General features: G+C 36.4%; 1 protein-coding gene across 2 annotated transcripts in view; it reads right to left on the bottom strand.

Annotated features, from left to right (window-relative positions):
- The window catches only part of TMEM144 (transmembrane protein 144), a 58,945-nt gene that overhangs the window by 19,973 nt on the left and 20,908 nt on the right, over positions 1–18,064 (bottom strand). For both annotated transcript variants that reach the window (XM_043971809.1, XM_043971810.1), the window contains exons 5-6: positions 17,871–17,951; positions 3,771–3,852 (exon numbers count right to left, since the gene is read on the bottom strand). In XM_043971809.1, coding sequence (XP_043827744.1) covers positions 3,771–3,852; positions 17,871–17,951 — 163 coding nt within the window. The remainder of the gene's footprint in view (positions 1–3,770; positions 3,853–17,870; positions 17,952–18,064) is intronic.

The raw sequence follows: 18,064 nt of genomic DNA, 5'->3' as shown, positions 1-18,064 counted from the left end.
CTGGATTTGAACTCAGGTCCTCCTGACTCCAGGGCCAGTGCTCTATCCACTGCGCCACCTAGCTGCCCCCTAATCACATATCTTTTAGACAAAGTCTTTCTAGTTTTGCAGGTTTGATAAATGGTAGGAAACTTTAATTTGAAATCACTGTATAAGATATCCTCACTGGAAAAAAAAAAGAGATACAAAAGCTCAATGAAGAAAAGAGTTCCTTAAAAATTAAAATTGTGTAAGTAGAAGCTAATGACTCTATGAGACATCAAGAAACAATAAAAAAATGAAAAAATGAAAAAAATAGAAGAAAATGTGAAATATCTCATTGGGAAATTAAAAAAAATAAGCTGCTAAATAGATTAAGGAGACACAATTTAAGAATTATTGGAATACCTGAAGGGCATGCTAAGAAAGAGCCTAGATGTTTCAAGAAATTATTAAGAAAAACTGCCTGAATATCTTAGAATCAGAAGGTAAAATAGACATGGAAAGAATATACCGATCATCTCCTGAAAGAGATCCAAAAATAAAAACTCCCAAGAATATTATAGCCAAATTCCAGAGCTACCACATCAAGGGGAAAATATTGCAAACAGCCAGAAAAAAAATTCAAATATCATAGAGTCACAGTCAGGATTATATAAAATTTCACAGCTTCTGCTTTAAAGGAACAGAGGGCTTGGAATACGATAATACAGAAGGTAAAAGAACTAGAATTACAACCAAGAACAACTGGGGGCAGCTAGATGGTGCAGTGGATAAAGCACTCGCCCTGGATTCAGGAGGACCTGAGTTCAAATTTGGCCTCACACACTTGACACTTTCTAGCTGTGTGACCCTGGGCAAGTCACTTAACCCCCATTGCCCTGTCAAAAAAAACCACAACAAAATAAAACAAAACACAAAAGAAAAACAAAACCCAAGAACAACCTAAATATAATCCTTCAAGGGATGTATTGATATTTAATGAAATAGAGGTTTGTTGTTGGGTTTTGTTTTTTTTTTGGTGAGGCACTTGGGGTTAAGTGACTTGCCCAGGGTCACACAGCTAGTGTTAAGTGTCTGAGGCCAGATTTGAAATCAGTTACTCCAGAATCCAGGGCCAGTGCTCCATCCACTGTGCCACCTAGCTTCCCCTGAAATAGAGTATTTTTAAGCATTCCTGATAAAAAGACCAAAACTGAATAGAAAATTTGACTTTCAAATACAAGACTCAAGAGAAAAATAAAAAGGTAAACATGAAAGAGAAATAATAAGAGATTCATTAAGGCTAAACTGTTTATATTTCTATATGGGAAGATGATACTTATAACTTCTAAGAACTTTATCATTATTAGGGTGGTTAGAAGGAGTATATATAGACAGAACTATTTTGCCTAATATGTGGCAATAAATCTGACCATTTAAGTTAAATGGATGAATATTTACAAAAATATAAATTGTTCAGATAGAAGAGGAGTTAGAAGACTTAAATAACCCTGTGTTAGAAAAAGAAATGGAAAAAGCCATCAATGAGCTCCTTAAGAAAAAAAAAATCTTTGGGACCAAATGGATTCACAAATAAATGCTACCAAACATTTAAAGAACAATTAATTTTCATATTATATAAACTATTTGAAAAAATAGGCCAAGGAGTCCTATCAATTTTCTTTTATAACACGAATATAGTTTTGATACCAAAACCAGGAATAACGACAGAGAAAGAAAACTATAGACCAATATTGATGCAAAAAGTTTAAATAAAATGCTAGCAAAGAGAATACAGTAATATATCACAAAGATCAGACATTATTACCAGTCAGGATTCATACTAGGGATGCTGGTTCAATATTAGGAAAACTATGAGCACAATTGACCACATCAGTAATAAAAACCTCAAAAATCATATGATCATCTCAACAAATGCAGAAAAAGCTTTTTGACAAAATACAATGCTCATTACTATTAAAAACACTAAAAAACAGGAATAAATGGAGTTTTCCTTGAAATAATAAGTAGCATATATCTAAAATGAAGAGTAAGCATTATCTGCAATAGGGATAAACTAGAAGCCTTCTCTATAAGATCAGGAGTGAAGCAAGGATACCTATTATCATCTCTATTATTCAGTATTATACTAGAAATATTAGCTATAGCAATGAGAGAAGAAAAATGCATTAAAGTAATTAGAATAGGTGATGAGGAAACAAAACTATTGGTCTTTGCAGTTGATATGATAGTATACTATTAGAATCCCAGAGAACAACTAAGAAACTGTTTGAAGCAACATCTTTAGCAAAGTTGCAGTATATAAAATAAACCCAAGCAAACCACCAGCATTTCTACATATTACCAACAAAGTCCAGTAGATTATATGTGTGTGTGTGTGTGTATACACACAGAGGGAGAGAGAGAGAGAGAGAGAGAGAGAGAGAGAGAGAAATTCCATTTAAAATAATTCGAAACAATATTAAATACTCGAAAGTCTATCTGCCAAGACAAATTCATGAATTATATAAACACCATTATAGAACATTTCACACAAATAAAAACAGATCTAAACAATTGGAGAAATATTAAATTCTCATGGTTTGGCTGAGCCAATATAATAACAATGACAATTCTACTTAAATTGATTTACTTATTTAGAAACATACCAATCAAACTACCAGTTTTTGGAGCTAGAAAAAAACAAAAGCAAAATTCATCTGGGAGAACAAAAGTTGAAGAATATCAAGAGAATCAATAAAAAATGTGAAGGAAGGTGGCTTAGCAGTACTTGATCTCAAACTAACAAAGTGGTAGTCATCACAATAATCTGGTACTGACCAAGAAATTGAGTGGTATATCAGTAAAATAGATTACATACATAATACATACTAGTAAATGACCATAGTAATTGTTTATTCAGTTGTTTTCAATTGTGTCCAACTCTTTGTGACCTGATTTGGCATTTGCTTGGCAAAGATTTTGGAGTGGTTTGCCATTTCCTTCTCCACCTTATTTTACAGATGTGGAAATGAATGCAAACCATATTAAGTGACGTCTTCAGGGTCAAACAGCCAAGAAGTTTCTGAGGCCAGATTTGAACTCAGGAAGATGAATCTTCCTGACTCCAGGCTTGACATGTTATCCACTGTGCCACCTAACTGCCCTAATCCTATCTGTAGCCTCATTTTATTTCTTTCAATAGATCTTTCCCTTCAACTCAGTATCTCTGTAGAAGATCCTTGTCAGATCCCTCTTGGAAGGAGAAAATTTTGGAAGATGGTAGTCTTCTATGAGATTCCTTGCTTGGTTCACCACTTTTCCCCTTTCTTTTTATTACAGGAAATTTCAGATTCACTTGCTTTCCAAGACCTTTAGATCTTAGTTCTCAATGCCAGAAGCTTCCTGTATACAAAGCTCTTTGTAAATCTCAAAGTGTCATATAGATATTAGCTTCTTTGTTATCATTACATGTGTGAGGAAATACAAGTCTTGTATAAAGAGTCTACTCTTAGTTGATATCTTGAGGGAATACCAATTCTCAGAAAAGCATAAATCTAAGAAATGATTATTGTTGATGGTAGAAAAGCTTTCAGTACCCTGAATTAATCAATTTTATTTATCATTGTATAATTTTCTGTATTGGCCTTTGGCCATTAGAAATGTATACTAAAATATTTTCTGTCACTGTGAAACTTAACCCTTCCCCAACAATACATCTGTAAAATTTCAATCTATATTTTTTCTTTTGGGCTAAATTTGGCTTTAGAAATGAAGTCTTCTCTGGCAGTAATATATACCATACTCACACGCTCAGTTAGTAATGGTGTGGTGTCCAAGGAACTTGTTGAACTTGGTACTTCACTTTTTATAAACAAAAATATGACAGCACTGTAAGGAAAACAATCAATTAAATCATATTTATTATACTCCTAATTCACAATCACCATCATAAAAAATTAAGGGGATAATAGAATTCACTCCCTGGTCTTTTAAATAGTACTTTTATGTGGATAAAGATAAAATATACTCCTGGTCCCATCTTTCCTCTTGAGCTCTAGTCTAATGTGGTGCTTCCTGGTCCCCACAAACACAACAAAGACCAAATTGTACTTTTCATCTTTTCCCTAAAACAAATTTTCCTTCCCAACTTTCCTGTTAGTAACTCTGTCATTCTCACTGCTATATATGCTCAAGCCTTTGACTTGTCTGTCATATCTAGTCAGTAAATCCTGTCAATTTTATTGATATTTTTCATATCTCTTCCTTTTTCTCTAGTTTTTCTTGTATATCCTAGTTTTGTTTCTTATTACCCTATGCTGGATCATTTTAATAGCCGTGGAAGGATATTAACCCACCACAAACCCCCCAGTAATTTTTTTTAAGTGAGGCAATTGGGGTTAAGTGACTTGCCCAGGGTCACACAGCCAGTAAGTGTTAAGTGTCTGAGGCCGGATCCGAACTCAGGTACTCCTGACTCCAGGGCCAGTGCTCTATCCACTGCGCCACCTAGCTGCCCCCCAGTAATTTTTTTTACAATTGGAAATATTAAGCATAAATATTTCTCCAACTCTTTCCAGACTTTTTGCCTTAGGAAATGTATAAAAATTTGGGAATGAAAGGTAAGGTCTTAGAAAGATGGATTCATGGCCATAATCAAATTTAGAAAAAAAAAATACATTGTCTAGTCGAGATCATTGCCTTTCCCATCCCTGAAGTGGTTGGTTTCAAAGTCCTCCCATTCAGAAAAGATTAGGTTGTGGATCACTGAGATGTCCCCTTCAGGAGAAATAATTATCGTGCCGGTCATTCTAGAACAATGATTACTAAAACTGTTTTGGAATATGTTTTGACCTTATCTTTGTTCAAGATTCTTATAAATGTTGCCCCAAATTGTGTATGAGGTCAGGGGGAACTTTATTATTTTGGGCATTTCTATCTAAGCTAGTAAAATCAAGGGACATTTCTTAATTACCTGCCTCATATTCCAGGCACTCAGCTAAGACCTAGGAATACCAAAAAAAGGAAAAACAGTTTCCCTACTCTCAAGAATCTCAAACTCTTATGCGGGGAGAAAACATGCAAATAAACATGTACAAACAAGATGGATTTAGGAATAAATAGGGAGTTTATTGACATGGCTATACTTGTACTTTAAGAAGGTCAACTTGACAGCTGAGTCAATCTAATCTTGAAATGCTTGGATTTAGCATGATGTTTAATTAATATAATTTCTGGCAAGCTTGTGCCTAAGATGCAAAGAACAGGATGAATTTTTTTTTTCCCTTGAGAAAGACATCTAGAATTCATGACCCTAATCTCCTGACCCCTGTTTGTATATTGTGCATATGTGACTATCCTTCTCCAAAGCATTCAGTGGCTCCTTATTGCCCACCGAACAAAGCTAAGCTAATTCCTGACCAATTTATGAGATTTCTGTCATCTGTTCATACCAGAATAGCCTTATAATACTTTATTTCCTGCTACTCCCCAGTAAGCACACTCACTTCTAAGCAGGGTATTTTACTTACAGACCCCCATGTTTGTTTCTTTCTACCTACAATACATTTGTTCATATTTCCTGTATGCCTTTCCCTTCCCTCCCCCACCTTTTCAGGTATTCTGAACTTGCTCAGTCCTTATAAGGTTCAGCTTAGTCCCACCTCTTCTCTGACATCTTGATGTATACCTAATGTCAGCTAGATCAGGGCTTCTTAAACTTTTTTTTCACTTGAGATCCCTTTCCTTCCTCCTGAGAAATTTTTATGAGACCCCTGGGTATATAGGTATATTAAAGAGGTATACATAACCTTTTACTGTTGCCAGATTTTTCATGACCCCCACCTTCAGTTACACTACCCACAGTTTAATAACCTAGGAGCTAGAATATGGCAGTGGATAGAGAGCTATACGTGGAGTTAGGAAGGCTCAGTTTAAATTCTACCTCGTTCACAAATTATCTGTGTGATCCTAGATAAGTCATTTAACTTTTCTTGGCCTAAGTTTCCTCCCCTATAAAATGGGGGCAATAATAGAACCCAACTCTTAGTGTTGTTGTAAGGCTCAAATGAGCCTTTACACATGTAAAATGCCATCCTTAAAGCATTCTAAAAATGAAAGATTATTATCATACTTCTGCTTAGTTGAAGCTTCTCTAAATTACAAAAATGCTTCCAAGTCTTTAAAATAGAATTCAGTACTTCAACCCAGTGTTGTTAGATTCAAATAAAAACAGATTTCTGTGGGATGAATAGAGACTTAGAAAACAACAAATTAACATTATCTGTATTTCATTATATTTTTATTTATTTTATTATATATTTCCCAATTACATTTTAATTTGGGACACATGCCATGAGAATGACACATCTGACAGTCAATCTATCCAATAGTAATCCATGACACATTAGTGAGTGGCCTTATATCTTCCTTTAGATTGTAAATCCACCAAAAATGTCTAACACTTCTAGTAGTTAGTATTATACAGAAACAGCATAGCTTACCCCTTGGTGAGACTGGGGTTTGAATGTCATCTCTGACACCTTTTAGCTGAGTAACCATGGACAAATCATTTAATCTTTCTAAACCTCACTCCTCTATAATCAACCAACCCCAGTGGCTCCCTATCATCTCCGAGATTAAATAGAAAACCATCTGTTTGACTTTCAAAGCCTTTTAAAACCTGGCCCCCTCCTACCTTTTCAGTCTTTTTATACCTTATTTCTCCCACCCCCAACACATTCTGTGTAACTTTCTCACATAAGACATTCTATCTCTAGACTCTAGGCGTTTTTATTGTCTGTCCCACAGAATTATGCCCTTCTACTTCTTTGCCTCTTGCCTTCCCTGGCTTCTTTCAAGCCATAGTTAAAATTCCATCTTTCTGAGACTCCTTAATACCACTCTCTTACTTGGGTTGCTTCTTTCCAAGGTATCCTTTTACACATATCTTGTTCATACATAGTTATTTTCATGTTGTCTTCACCATTAGAGTGTGAGCTCCTTGAGAGCATGTACTAACTTTTGCCTTTCTTTGTATCCAAGGACTTAGCACAATATCTGGCACATGGGAGGCAGCAAATGCTTACTGATTCACCTGTAATGTAAAATGGTGATACTTGTGGTGCCTATCTCATGAAAGTTATAAGAATTATATGAAATAATAGAGGTAAAGCACTTTGCTAACCCTAAGGCTCTAGGTAAATGTCAGTTACTATTATTTCAGATTTGGAAAGTCCATCTTGTGGTACCTAAGGTTACTTGGACTTTAGACTCAATCCCTTCCACAGCATTCCTGACAAATGGCCTTCCAGTCTCTATGTGAAGGCTGCCTGTGATCAGGAAGTCACTCCTCATAGCTTTTTCCCCTTTTGGGTGGCTTAAATTGTACATTCTGTCTCCTATAACTTTCATCCATTGCTCTTCTCTAGCCGTTATGTTCAGGTACACAGTAAAAGTTATTTGAGTGTACTTTTATGTTATATTTTTCTGTATTGAATATAAAATATTTTGAGAATAAACCTGTCATTTTTTCAAAGAAATATTCCAGAAGTTTTTAGCCATGAGATTTCTAGTCATCATCTCTTTGTCTTCTCTCTAAATCATCTTTAAAAATACTATGTTAAATTAAAAATAAAATAAATTAAAAATTTAAAGCTATTTTCCAGGGGTGGTGGTGGGAGGTAGACCCAAGATAGCAGAGTAGAGAAAGCACTCAGCAGAGCTCTCCCGACATTCTACTGCAAATAGCTGTAAAATAATGCCTTAAATAAAATTCTGAAATGCCAACAAATACAATTTTGAAGAGCCAACAAAAGGTCAGAGTGAGACATTCTTGCAGCCCAAAACAACTTAGGAAATTAAGAAAGATCTGTGAAATTGGGGTAGAAGATGGACCAAAAATAAATAAAGAAAATAAAGAAAGGGCAGCTAGGTGGTACAGTGGATGAAGCACTGGCCCTGGATTTGGGAGGACCTGGGTTCAAATACAGCCTCAGACACTTGACACTGGCTGTGTGACCCTGGGCAAGTCACTTATTGCCCAGGAAAAAAAAATTTTAAAAAATAAAGAAGATGGACCAAAGCTCACATGGATGAAATGCTAGTAGTGTAACAAAAAAGGAAAATGACAAATATTGAGGAATGTGGAAAAATGGAGACTTGTCCACTATTTGTTCAGTTGTGAACAATTTGGAACTATACCCAAAGGCCTATGAAACTATGCAAGATCCAGCAAGGACACTACTAAGTCTGTATCCCAAAGACATAAAAGAAAAGGCGGGGGGAAAGACCTATTTGTACAAAAATATTTATAACAACTCTTTTTGTTGTGACAAAGAATTAGAAATTGAGGGCATGACTAAAAATTGAGGAATGTCTGAATAAGTTGTATATGATTGTGATGTAATATAATTGTGCTATGAGAAATGACAGTTTCAGAAAAACCTGAGAAGATTCATATGAACTGATGCAAGGTGAAGTGAGTAGAAACAGGAGAACATTGTACGCAGTGATAACAATACTGTAAAGATGATCAATTGTGAAAGACCCAGCAACTTTGATCAAGATAATGATCCAAGATAATTCCAAAGGACCCATGATGAAAAATGCTATCCATCTTCAGAGAGAAATAGCGAAAGTTAAGTTCAGATTAAAGCATACTTTTTTTGTACTTTACTTTTCTTGGTTTATTTTTGTGTTTTCTTTTGCAATATGGCCAATATCAAAATGTTTTGCATGACTTCACGGGCATAATCAATATCATATTGCTTGCATTCTCAGTGTGTGGGGAGAGGTGAAAGGAATCGAATTTGGAACTTGAAATTTTCCTAAATAAATGTTAAAAATTTTACATGTTAAAAAAGAAATTCCTCTATGTGCATTTGCCTGTTTTTTAATTTTCCCTAAATAAGGTTAGTAAAATGGAAGAAAACATATTTTGGTGATCAAGGGTTTTGCTGAGAGAGAGCTCATTACAGAGTAAGGGCTGTACCAGATAGTAATGACCACCAGTATATTCTGATAACACCCACCAATAAACAAATAAACGCACAAACAAACAAATAAATGGATGAATGAATGAATAAATAAGTGTATACACACATTTATTTATTTATTCATTCATCCATTTATTTTTTATTTGTTTATATATTTACATTTATTTTTATATTTGTATATATGTATATATGTGAGTATATATCATATCATACCTAATCTTTATAATCTACATCTATAATCTATATCTATATCTGTATCTACATCTATATATATCATCTACATCTATATCACCTATATCTCTATCTCTCTATCTCTATCTCTATTATCAATTCCCTTTGAAGTCGTAGAACCATAAGACCTTACCATTGCAAGGGGTCTCAGAAATCATATAGTTTCCTAATGCAAAATCAAAGGACTTGGCTTGGAGGGCACCCTCTAGGAAGGGAATGGGTTTCTGGCAGGTAATACCAGAATATTTTGTATTGCATGCAGAACTTCACTAAGCCTGGGAGTGGGTTTTTTGCATTTAATTTCTGACACCATCCTCTTCAAAGGTTATACTACTTAGTCTGCAAATTTCCTTATTCTTCTAAAATAGTAAGCTCCAGTTTAGGAGTGGCTGGGATCATAGAGGTTTATGAACTAATCAAAAATCAGTCAGTCTGGCAAAATACATTCTGCAAAGGGGCTGGTTTGAGTCAGTGATGACTTTTTCCCCCTCCTCCCAACTGACAAGCAGCAAATTTTAATTCAAGGAATCAGCAAACTTTGGGGGTAATAATCTGTTAAATTGGCATCCAGCGCTTGTCTACCATCTGTGAACTCAGCTGTTTCCAATATATTAAGTATTAGCAGAGATGGGGAGCTCTCAACAACTGAAGCTGAGATGACATTAGCAGTGCCTAGTCCCCAAAGTTAGGACTTTAAAAAGAATGGCAGTGTGGTCACGTCACTGAATAAAAAGCAAATTGAGAAGTACAGCTTATGTTATAAAAGCCAAAGGACTTCGTGCTTTAGGGATGAGAACTGGAGAGAGCCCAGTTGGCACATTCATGTGAACAGGGCCAGGTTGGTTCAAATTTCACATATTAATTGCTGCTTGTTCCCTTTCTTAAGCAGGTGTAAACTCTAGGTGGGCTCAAAAGGAAAAAGAACCATGACCTGGACCAAGTTTATGTTCCCAGGAACACCCCCACAAACCACAAGGATAACAGAAAGCCCCCCAAGTTAAACAGCTTTCAGGAAGTCTCCCTCTTCCTCCCCAAGCTTTCCTTATTCATACCAAGAATATGTAACTTAAAATAAAAAGAAAACAATTTCAAAATAATTGCCATCTTATTTTATGCATTTAAAAATATTCTAGGGGGTGGCTAGGTGGCGCAGTGGATAAAGCACCGGCCCTGGATTCAGGAGTACCTGAGTTCAAATCCGGCCTCAGACACTTACTAGTTGTGTGACCCTGGGCAAGTCACTTAACCCCCATTGCCCCGCAAAAAAAAAAAAATTTCTAAGAAAGGATTCATAGGCTTCCCCTGACCACCATTATATGAAAAAGGTTAAGAATATCTGCACTAAGTGTTCTGCTCACCATTAAACTCCTTCATACCACATATTGGCCAGTCTTGTTTAGAATCAAACCACTTGTGGGAACACCAAAAGCTTTTCTATCACTTTTCTCCAAACCTTGTTCTTAAGTGGAAGTTCCCACAGCATCAATTTCCATTTGCTTTTCCCTGCTCCCAGGACGAGTGTTTCTTTTTAATGTCACATCATCACTGAGGGCACAGTGGAGGGACATCCTCTCTATGCTGTGCATCATGGTATATACACTCACTTCTGACTCTAAGCTCCACAGTGCCCTCAGAGTCCTTTTTTTCTACTGACATTTTGGATGATCTCAGACTCATTTGGATAGGATGCTTTGATGCTTGCTTGACTCTTAACCACTGTGATTGTTCTGCACTTTGGTTTGTGGAAGTAGACAAAGCTCCTTGCTCTTCATTTTAGAAACATCAAGAACTGGAATGTAAGGGGGGTGCCCATCAATTGAGGAATGACTGAACAAATTATGGTATATAAATGTAATGGAATACATGTTGTTAGGAAGGATGAAAGGAGCAGTTTCAGAGAAATCTAGGAAGACTCCGGTCAATTGATGCAGAAGAAAGTGAGAATAACTTAGAGAATCATTTAAAAATAACACCAACATTATGAAGACAAATATCTCTGAAAATTTATAAATTCTGATCATTGTAATTATTAAGCATGATTCCAGAGCATTATGACTCATGCTACCCAACTTCTGATAGATTATAAACTCAATGTGCAGGATGAGATCATTTGGGGCAATGTGGGCATTTGTTTGACTTGATAATGCATAACTACTACAAGGGTTGGGTGTTTTCTTGGTGGATGCAGGAGGTAGAGAACATAAGTGTATGTTAATTGAAAAAAATAAAAATAAAGAAATGCATTTAAAATGTATCCTAGACTAAAGTCTTTAGACCAGTCTGGAAGAAAAAGACTTATCACTCTTTAACTATTAATTCCTAAATATTATCTGCTTCCTCTCTTTCTAAAGCATATAAAGTAGGGTAGTGACCAAGTAAAGATAAGTCCAGGGCCTGTGAATGATCTGCCCGAAGAGGTTAGGGTTATGAAGGGAACTATCTAAGTGTAGTATCTTCTTTCCCCTTATCCTGAAGAAGATTGATCAGTATGATGAGGTCTCTATATTCCTTTTGGTTACTTGTGAACTAATGAAAAATCAGCCAGCAACCTTGGCAGGAGAAGACCATAAAGAGCCTACCTGGGATGGCTGCTATAGGGAGGATTGGACACATTTGACTATGATCCTTTATCCAGGGAAATGACATTAGTGAAGGGTCATTGCAGCATTGTAGAACATAGGACTTCTAGAATTTAACTCTGGCATAATACATACTACAGTAAATCCTCTCCTTTCTGGGTGCATCTTTGAGAACCATGAGTCTTATTGAATAGTATGCCAAAGAGACTTTGGCTAAAGTTGACCCAATTGAGACTTGTTGAATATGAAACCAGGACAGTCAGTCATCTCTTTCTCGATTCTTACTGCGCCCTCCCTATCAGACTCCCAGTATTTCTCTTTCCCCTTGGACTTTGCCTACAATCAGATTCAGTCCTAGGAGCTCTTTAGAGAAATGGTCTCTAAACTATTTTGATTATACATCCCTAACAGTAAAATATCACAATGCCTGGAAAAGAGTAGGCACTTAATAAATGTTTGTTAATGATGTTTTTGAGCATGCACCTCAATATCTATATATTTACTTATGCACATGTATTGCTATACTAATAAATATGTGTAATAGAAAACATAAAAATGAAAAAAGATGACATGAAGATAACTTTATACTTCATCCTCAAATGAAATAGGAGCTGTTCTTTAGGAATGCCATTTTGAAAGCTGTATCGAGAATGGATTGGAGAAGGGAAGGGACTTGACACAGGGAGACCAATTGGGAGGCTGTAGCCATCCTCTACAGGTGATGATGATAAACTAGGGTGATATGGTTGGAATGAAGGGTTACAGGTGAAAGAGAAGTAAAGGTAGAAACAACAAAGAGATGTTGATGACATTGAAGTTGGAAGGAGGGTGAAGCCTTTGATATTAGCAGGAAGTTCAGAAAAGGGGTGTTTTGTGGTGGGTGAAAAGGCAATATGGCACCTATGATCTGTTACAACCCAGTCATGCCTGACCACCCTGTGCCACATGTTCCATCTCACCAAAAATACCCCTGTGGGGAGCTCAGAATTTTACTGGTCACTGCCCTGAAGAGCCTGCTTTCTGAGGGATATCAGTTTTAGCTAGTGAGGGGCAGCTGTGGGTATATTTCATGGAGGAGAGGATTTTTTGCAATGCTACCTCTGTAGGAGCTGTGGTGAGTGTCCAGGTAGTGATGATGTTATTTCTGCTCTAAGGGAGAAGAATGTCCTCAATGAAGATGTACATTATTCTCACAGAAATTGTATATAAATGGTAAAGTAGGTATATAGGTCAGTAGTTGCTATTTTCTAAGTTATCTTGCTAATTTATATTCCCATTTAAACATACTCCTCTCTCATCATGAAATTCTATCTTTCTTTTTTTGGGGGGATTATCTTAGAATCCCCATTCACTGACATTCTCTTAAAGTAAAGAAAATGCTTCCCCAAGAATTCTGCCACCAATATATTGGTGCCAATATATCAGAAATATTTCAATTACAAATATTATAAAATACAGTAGTTGGGAAAGAGGAAGTATGGGTTACAGAGTTGATCTAATTTATCTTTTAGAAATGTGACTAAGAAGGACATAGGAAAAATCAATAATAAGGAGGTAATAAAAGAAAAAGAACCCAAAAGCAACTTATAAGAAGACTGATCAAATGAGTTCACCTCTTTCTACTCTGAACTTCCTTACATTATACCTTAAGTTATTCCTCAAAGTATGTAACAATTATTTGTTTTGGGTTTTTTTTGCGGGGGCGGGGGGAAATGAGGGTTAAGTGACTTGGCCAGGGTCACTCAGCTAGTAAGTGTCAAGTGTCTGAGGCCAGATTTGAACTCAGGTCCTCCTGAATTCAGGGCTGGTGCTTTATCCACTGCACCATCTAACTACCCAATGATTTCACATCAACAACAAAAACAACCCTGCTTCATTCAGTTTGAGGCACAAAAATAAACTCCATAAATTTCTAGGGAGATAGAGCTTTAGAAGGATCTACAATGGGTATTTTTAACCTTTTTATTGTGTGTTTCTTGGACCTCTTTGGTAGTATGGTGAAGCCTATGAAAGCCTTCTCAAAATGTTTTTAAATCAATAAAATAAAATACATAAAATTAAAAAGAAAGACTATTAAGGGGGAGCTAGGTGGTGCAGTGGATAAAGCACTGGCCCTGGATTCAGGAGGATCTGAGTTCAAATCCAGCTTCAGACACTTGACACTTACCAGCTGTGTGACCCTGGGCAAGTCACTTAACCCTCATTGCCCCACAAAAAAAGAAAGCCAATTAAATTGAAATAATTATCAAAAATGTTTTTAAAGCACTTGTTCACAAACTCCAGGTTAATAATACCTGACATAAAGGGTATGGGATTTGGACAGCTACTCTTCAGTGAAGCTCTGTAGAGGTCACAGGGGAATCTGGGGGTAACAAAATGAAATAATTGATTTTATGGCCCATCTCTCCTCATGTATGTACTAAGACTCCAAGTCAGGTTTCAATGGTTTTACCCAGAAGAACCACCTGGATAGTAAAGGGGAATCAATCAGTGAATAAGTATTTGTCCAACTGCATGTTATGGGCTAGACAATGAGACTATAAATGTAAAAGTGGAACAATGATTGCTTCATAATGCTTAATCCTAGGCTCTGGTTTTCTGTTGGTGTCCATTCCTGACAACTCCCTTGAGCTCACTCCACAAATCCAATCTGTTGTCAAATTTTAACATTTCTATCTTAGAAACAACTCTCATTTATGTCTCCATCTCTTTACATAACTACCACCCTAATACGGATCCTCATCATCTCATGCCTATACTAATGCCCATGCTTTCTGGTTCACCTCCCTGCCTTGTTATTTCCCTAAATCCAATTCATCCTTGACTCTGGCACAGATGTGATTTTCCTAAAACAAAACTCTGATGCAATTATCACACCTCCCTCCCCACTCAATAAAACCAAGTGGCTATTATGGCCAGGATCAAACATGAAATGTTCCATGTGGTTTTTAAGGCTTTTCACAATATGGCTTCTTTCTGCTTCTCCAAACTTATACTTGACTCTTCTCTACAGATTTTGTATTCCATCCCTGCCGGCCCACTTGCTATTCTTCACACATAACACTCCATCTCCCAGCTCCATGACTTTTCAGATACCATCAGTTCTTTCTCTGTAGATGTCCTAGGTTCTTCAGAGTTATATTGGATCATTGCCTTGCTGAAAATAACCATGTGCTTCCCAGCAGATCATCTTACACTAATGCTGTTATTTTGTATACAGTGGTGCACAGGCTTGTCCATGAATTTTCCCTGGCTGTTCCTCATACTGGAAAAATTTTCCCTCCTTACCTTCTCCTACTGGTTTCCCAGACTTCCTTCAATAAACTCAAGTCCCACCTGCTGCAGGATACTTTTCCTAAAGCTGCTAGTACCTTCCGTTCTGAGATTACATTTTGTCTACCCTGTATATGCCTTGTACATAATTATTTGCATGTTGTTTTCATCATTAGACTGTAAGCTCCTTGAGTATAGGCACCTTGGTGGGTTTTTTTCCTCTTTGTATCCTCTGTGCTTAGCACGATGTTTAGCACATGGTAAGGGTTTAAGAAATGTTTGCTGACTGTCTAGTACTATAACAGCTAGTTTGTAAATATGAACAAAATATTGCCTTGTACAAGCTAGAATTGGCCACCAATGGTAGGCATGAGTACCATGGAAGATTCTGTATTGATTCTACCTATAGCAGGGGCTTCAGAAGAATGGGGATGAGGACTCTTGTGCTTCTGGGCCATCTCAGTCCCTATATGTGCTCCCTCTTAAGGTGAAGAACACCTGAGATGTAAATGGGCCAGTGAGAAACACAAGAAACCTCTATACAAATCTTGTAAGAAGTGGTCTTCTTTTTTTTTCTTTTAAAAAAGGATGGGGGCAGCTAAGTGGCACAGTGGATAGAGCACCGGCCCTGGAGTCAGGAGTACCTGAGTTCAAATCCGGCCTCAGACACTTAACACTTACTAGCTGTGTGACCTTGGGCAAGTCACTTAACCCCAATTGCCTCACTAAAAAAAATAAATAAATAAAAAATAAAAAAAATAAAAAAGGATGAATTATCACAGAACAATGTCTGAGAAATATAGAAATGTGGTTCTGGGCACAAGTTTTAAGTATAAAAAAATCACAGGTGGATGTAGATTTAAGTTTTCATTAAATCAAGACTGAGGCTGACTTGTGGGTAGTGCAGATGACAGAAAGCTGAGTGTTAGACAGAAATGCTACTTAGATTACGCAAAATTTATAGAATTGTTTTAAGACTAAGGCTGCCAGAATCCATTGCCATAGAATAAATTTATATTCATTTGAAATTATATTAATTTATGTTAATACATGCATATTCTACATATACATACATATATTCCCTTTCTTAGGTAGGGTTGCTTTTGTATTTGGAACAGTATCAGACAATGGTTTAAGGGGTTCTCATGCTCCAGTTTCATATCTAAGGCATTCATGCTCAGAAGAGTGGATGGGTAGACATGGGATAGGATTGCAGCTTGGTCTGTGAAAGTCTAGGTAAGTGAACAAGAGGCTGTGGGATTAGATAGGAGAGAAGGACTAGATATAAGAGATAATATATTTTAAAAGGAGAGAGTGTGATAGTCATTGACTAGATTACTCCATATCATTATTTGTAACTATACTGATGCAAAGGTGGTGAGATCTCAAAAATAAACAAATAAAGAAATGAATAAATAAATGAGCAAATACATAAATGGCCAAACAAACAAATAAATGGATGGATAGATGAATGAATGAATGAATGAATGAATAGATGAATGAATAAACAAATAAATAAGTGAATGAATGAATAGGTGAATAAATTAAGTGAATAAATAAGTAAATAAATGGATTGCATTTTGTTGTTGTTGTTGTTGTTCTATCCCTGGGACTTCATTGTCATGCAAGACTTCTAATGAGGAAAAGTTCTCTATCCAAGCAGATCCACACTAACTCTGTAACTTAAAATTTTAGGGAGAGATTAAGTAATTTGATTTGGGAGTGGTGGTCACATAACCTATATGCATCAGAGACAAGAAATCCAGATGTTCCTGACTCCAAGATTAACTTTCAATGCACCTCTCATGCAGATTTTTGCAAAACTCTGGCATACAAACTTGATTTTTCTTTACCAGGAAGTTCATCATCCTTTTCCTCCTCTTCCTCTCATCATAACACTTTAATATTTGTACAGAGATTTGCACACAGGTTTTCTAATTTGATCCTGACAACAATCCAGTGAGGTAGGTGATATTATTATTAATATAATTATAATTTTTTGACTTTCTAAAAATCAAACCTTACTTTTTCCATTAAGAAAAATCAATTTTTCTCCTCACTCTCCATCAAACCATTAGAAAAAGTAACAGAAGGGCAGATAGGTGGCGCAGTGGATAGAGCCCTGGCCCTGGAGTCAGAAGGACCTGAGTTCAAATCCGACCTCAGACACTTGAAAATTACTAGTTGTGTGACCCTGATCAAGCCACTTGACCCCAATTGCCCCCCCCACAAAGATACATAGAAAAAGTAACAGAACTCTTGAAATAAATATGTTTAAGTCAAGGAAAACAAAATCTACTTTGCTCATGTTGAAGAAATATGTCTCATTCTATATCCTGAGTGCATCGTATCTCTGTTTGGAGGTAGAAGCATGGTACAACTACAGCCCTTTGGCACTGGTTAGTCATCACATAAATTAGAGTTTATTAAGTCTCACAAAGTTCCTTGTCTTTAGAATTTTGTTGTTATTGTATAAATTGTTCTCCTGGTTCTGCTTACCGCATTCTGCATCAGTTCATATAAGACTCCACGTGTTTTACTGAAACTCTATTTTTCATGATTTATTACAATACAGTAGTATTCCATTGTGTTCATATGGAAGAGCAAATTCAATCAGGTGATATGATCATGCCCATTTTACCAAGGAAGAACAAAGGGATAGAGGAGGTTAAGTGACTTTCCTGGTGCTATACGTCTAGTAAATGTTTGAGGCAAGATTTGATAGCGGGTCGTCCTGACTCCATGTCCAGAACTTGAACCATTGTCCCCATCTTATTTGCTTTGAAACACTTGACAGCCTAAAATGAAGGGAACAGAAAAGATTGGGTACCTTATCACTGAAAGTCCAGCTCCAATGTAATTTAGCAGGGGCCTTGATATTTCTTCTGGATCCATTCCAAACCATCCAAACCTGAAAATTAAAAAAAAAATCAATATAGCTGCATTTTGAAAAGTTGGAGTTTTGAACTTTGTCATGTTTACAAGATTCTATGATCAGTTTGGTTGGCAGATAAGAGATCTGAA

The sequence above is a fragment of the Dromiciops gliroides genome, chromosome 6, assembly GCF_019393635.1.
Source record: "Dromiciops gliroides isolate mDroGli1 chromosome 6, mDroGli1.pri, whole genome shotgun sequence".
Taxonomy (NCBI): Eukaryota; Metazoa; Chordata; class Mammalia; order Microbiotheria; family Microbiotheriidae; genus Dromiciops; species Dromiciops gliroides.
The sequence above is the reverse complement of the archived record's forward strand: the minus strand, read 5'-3'. Positions and strand labels throughout refer to the sequence as shown.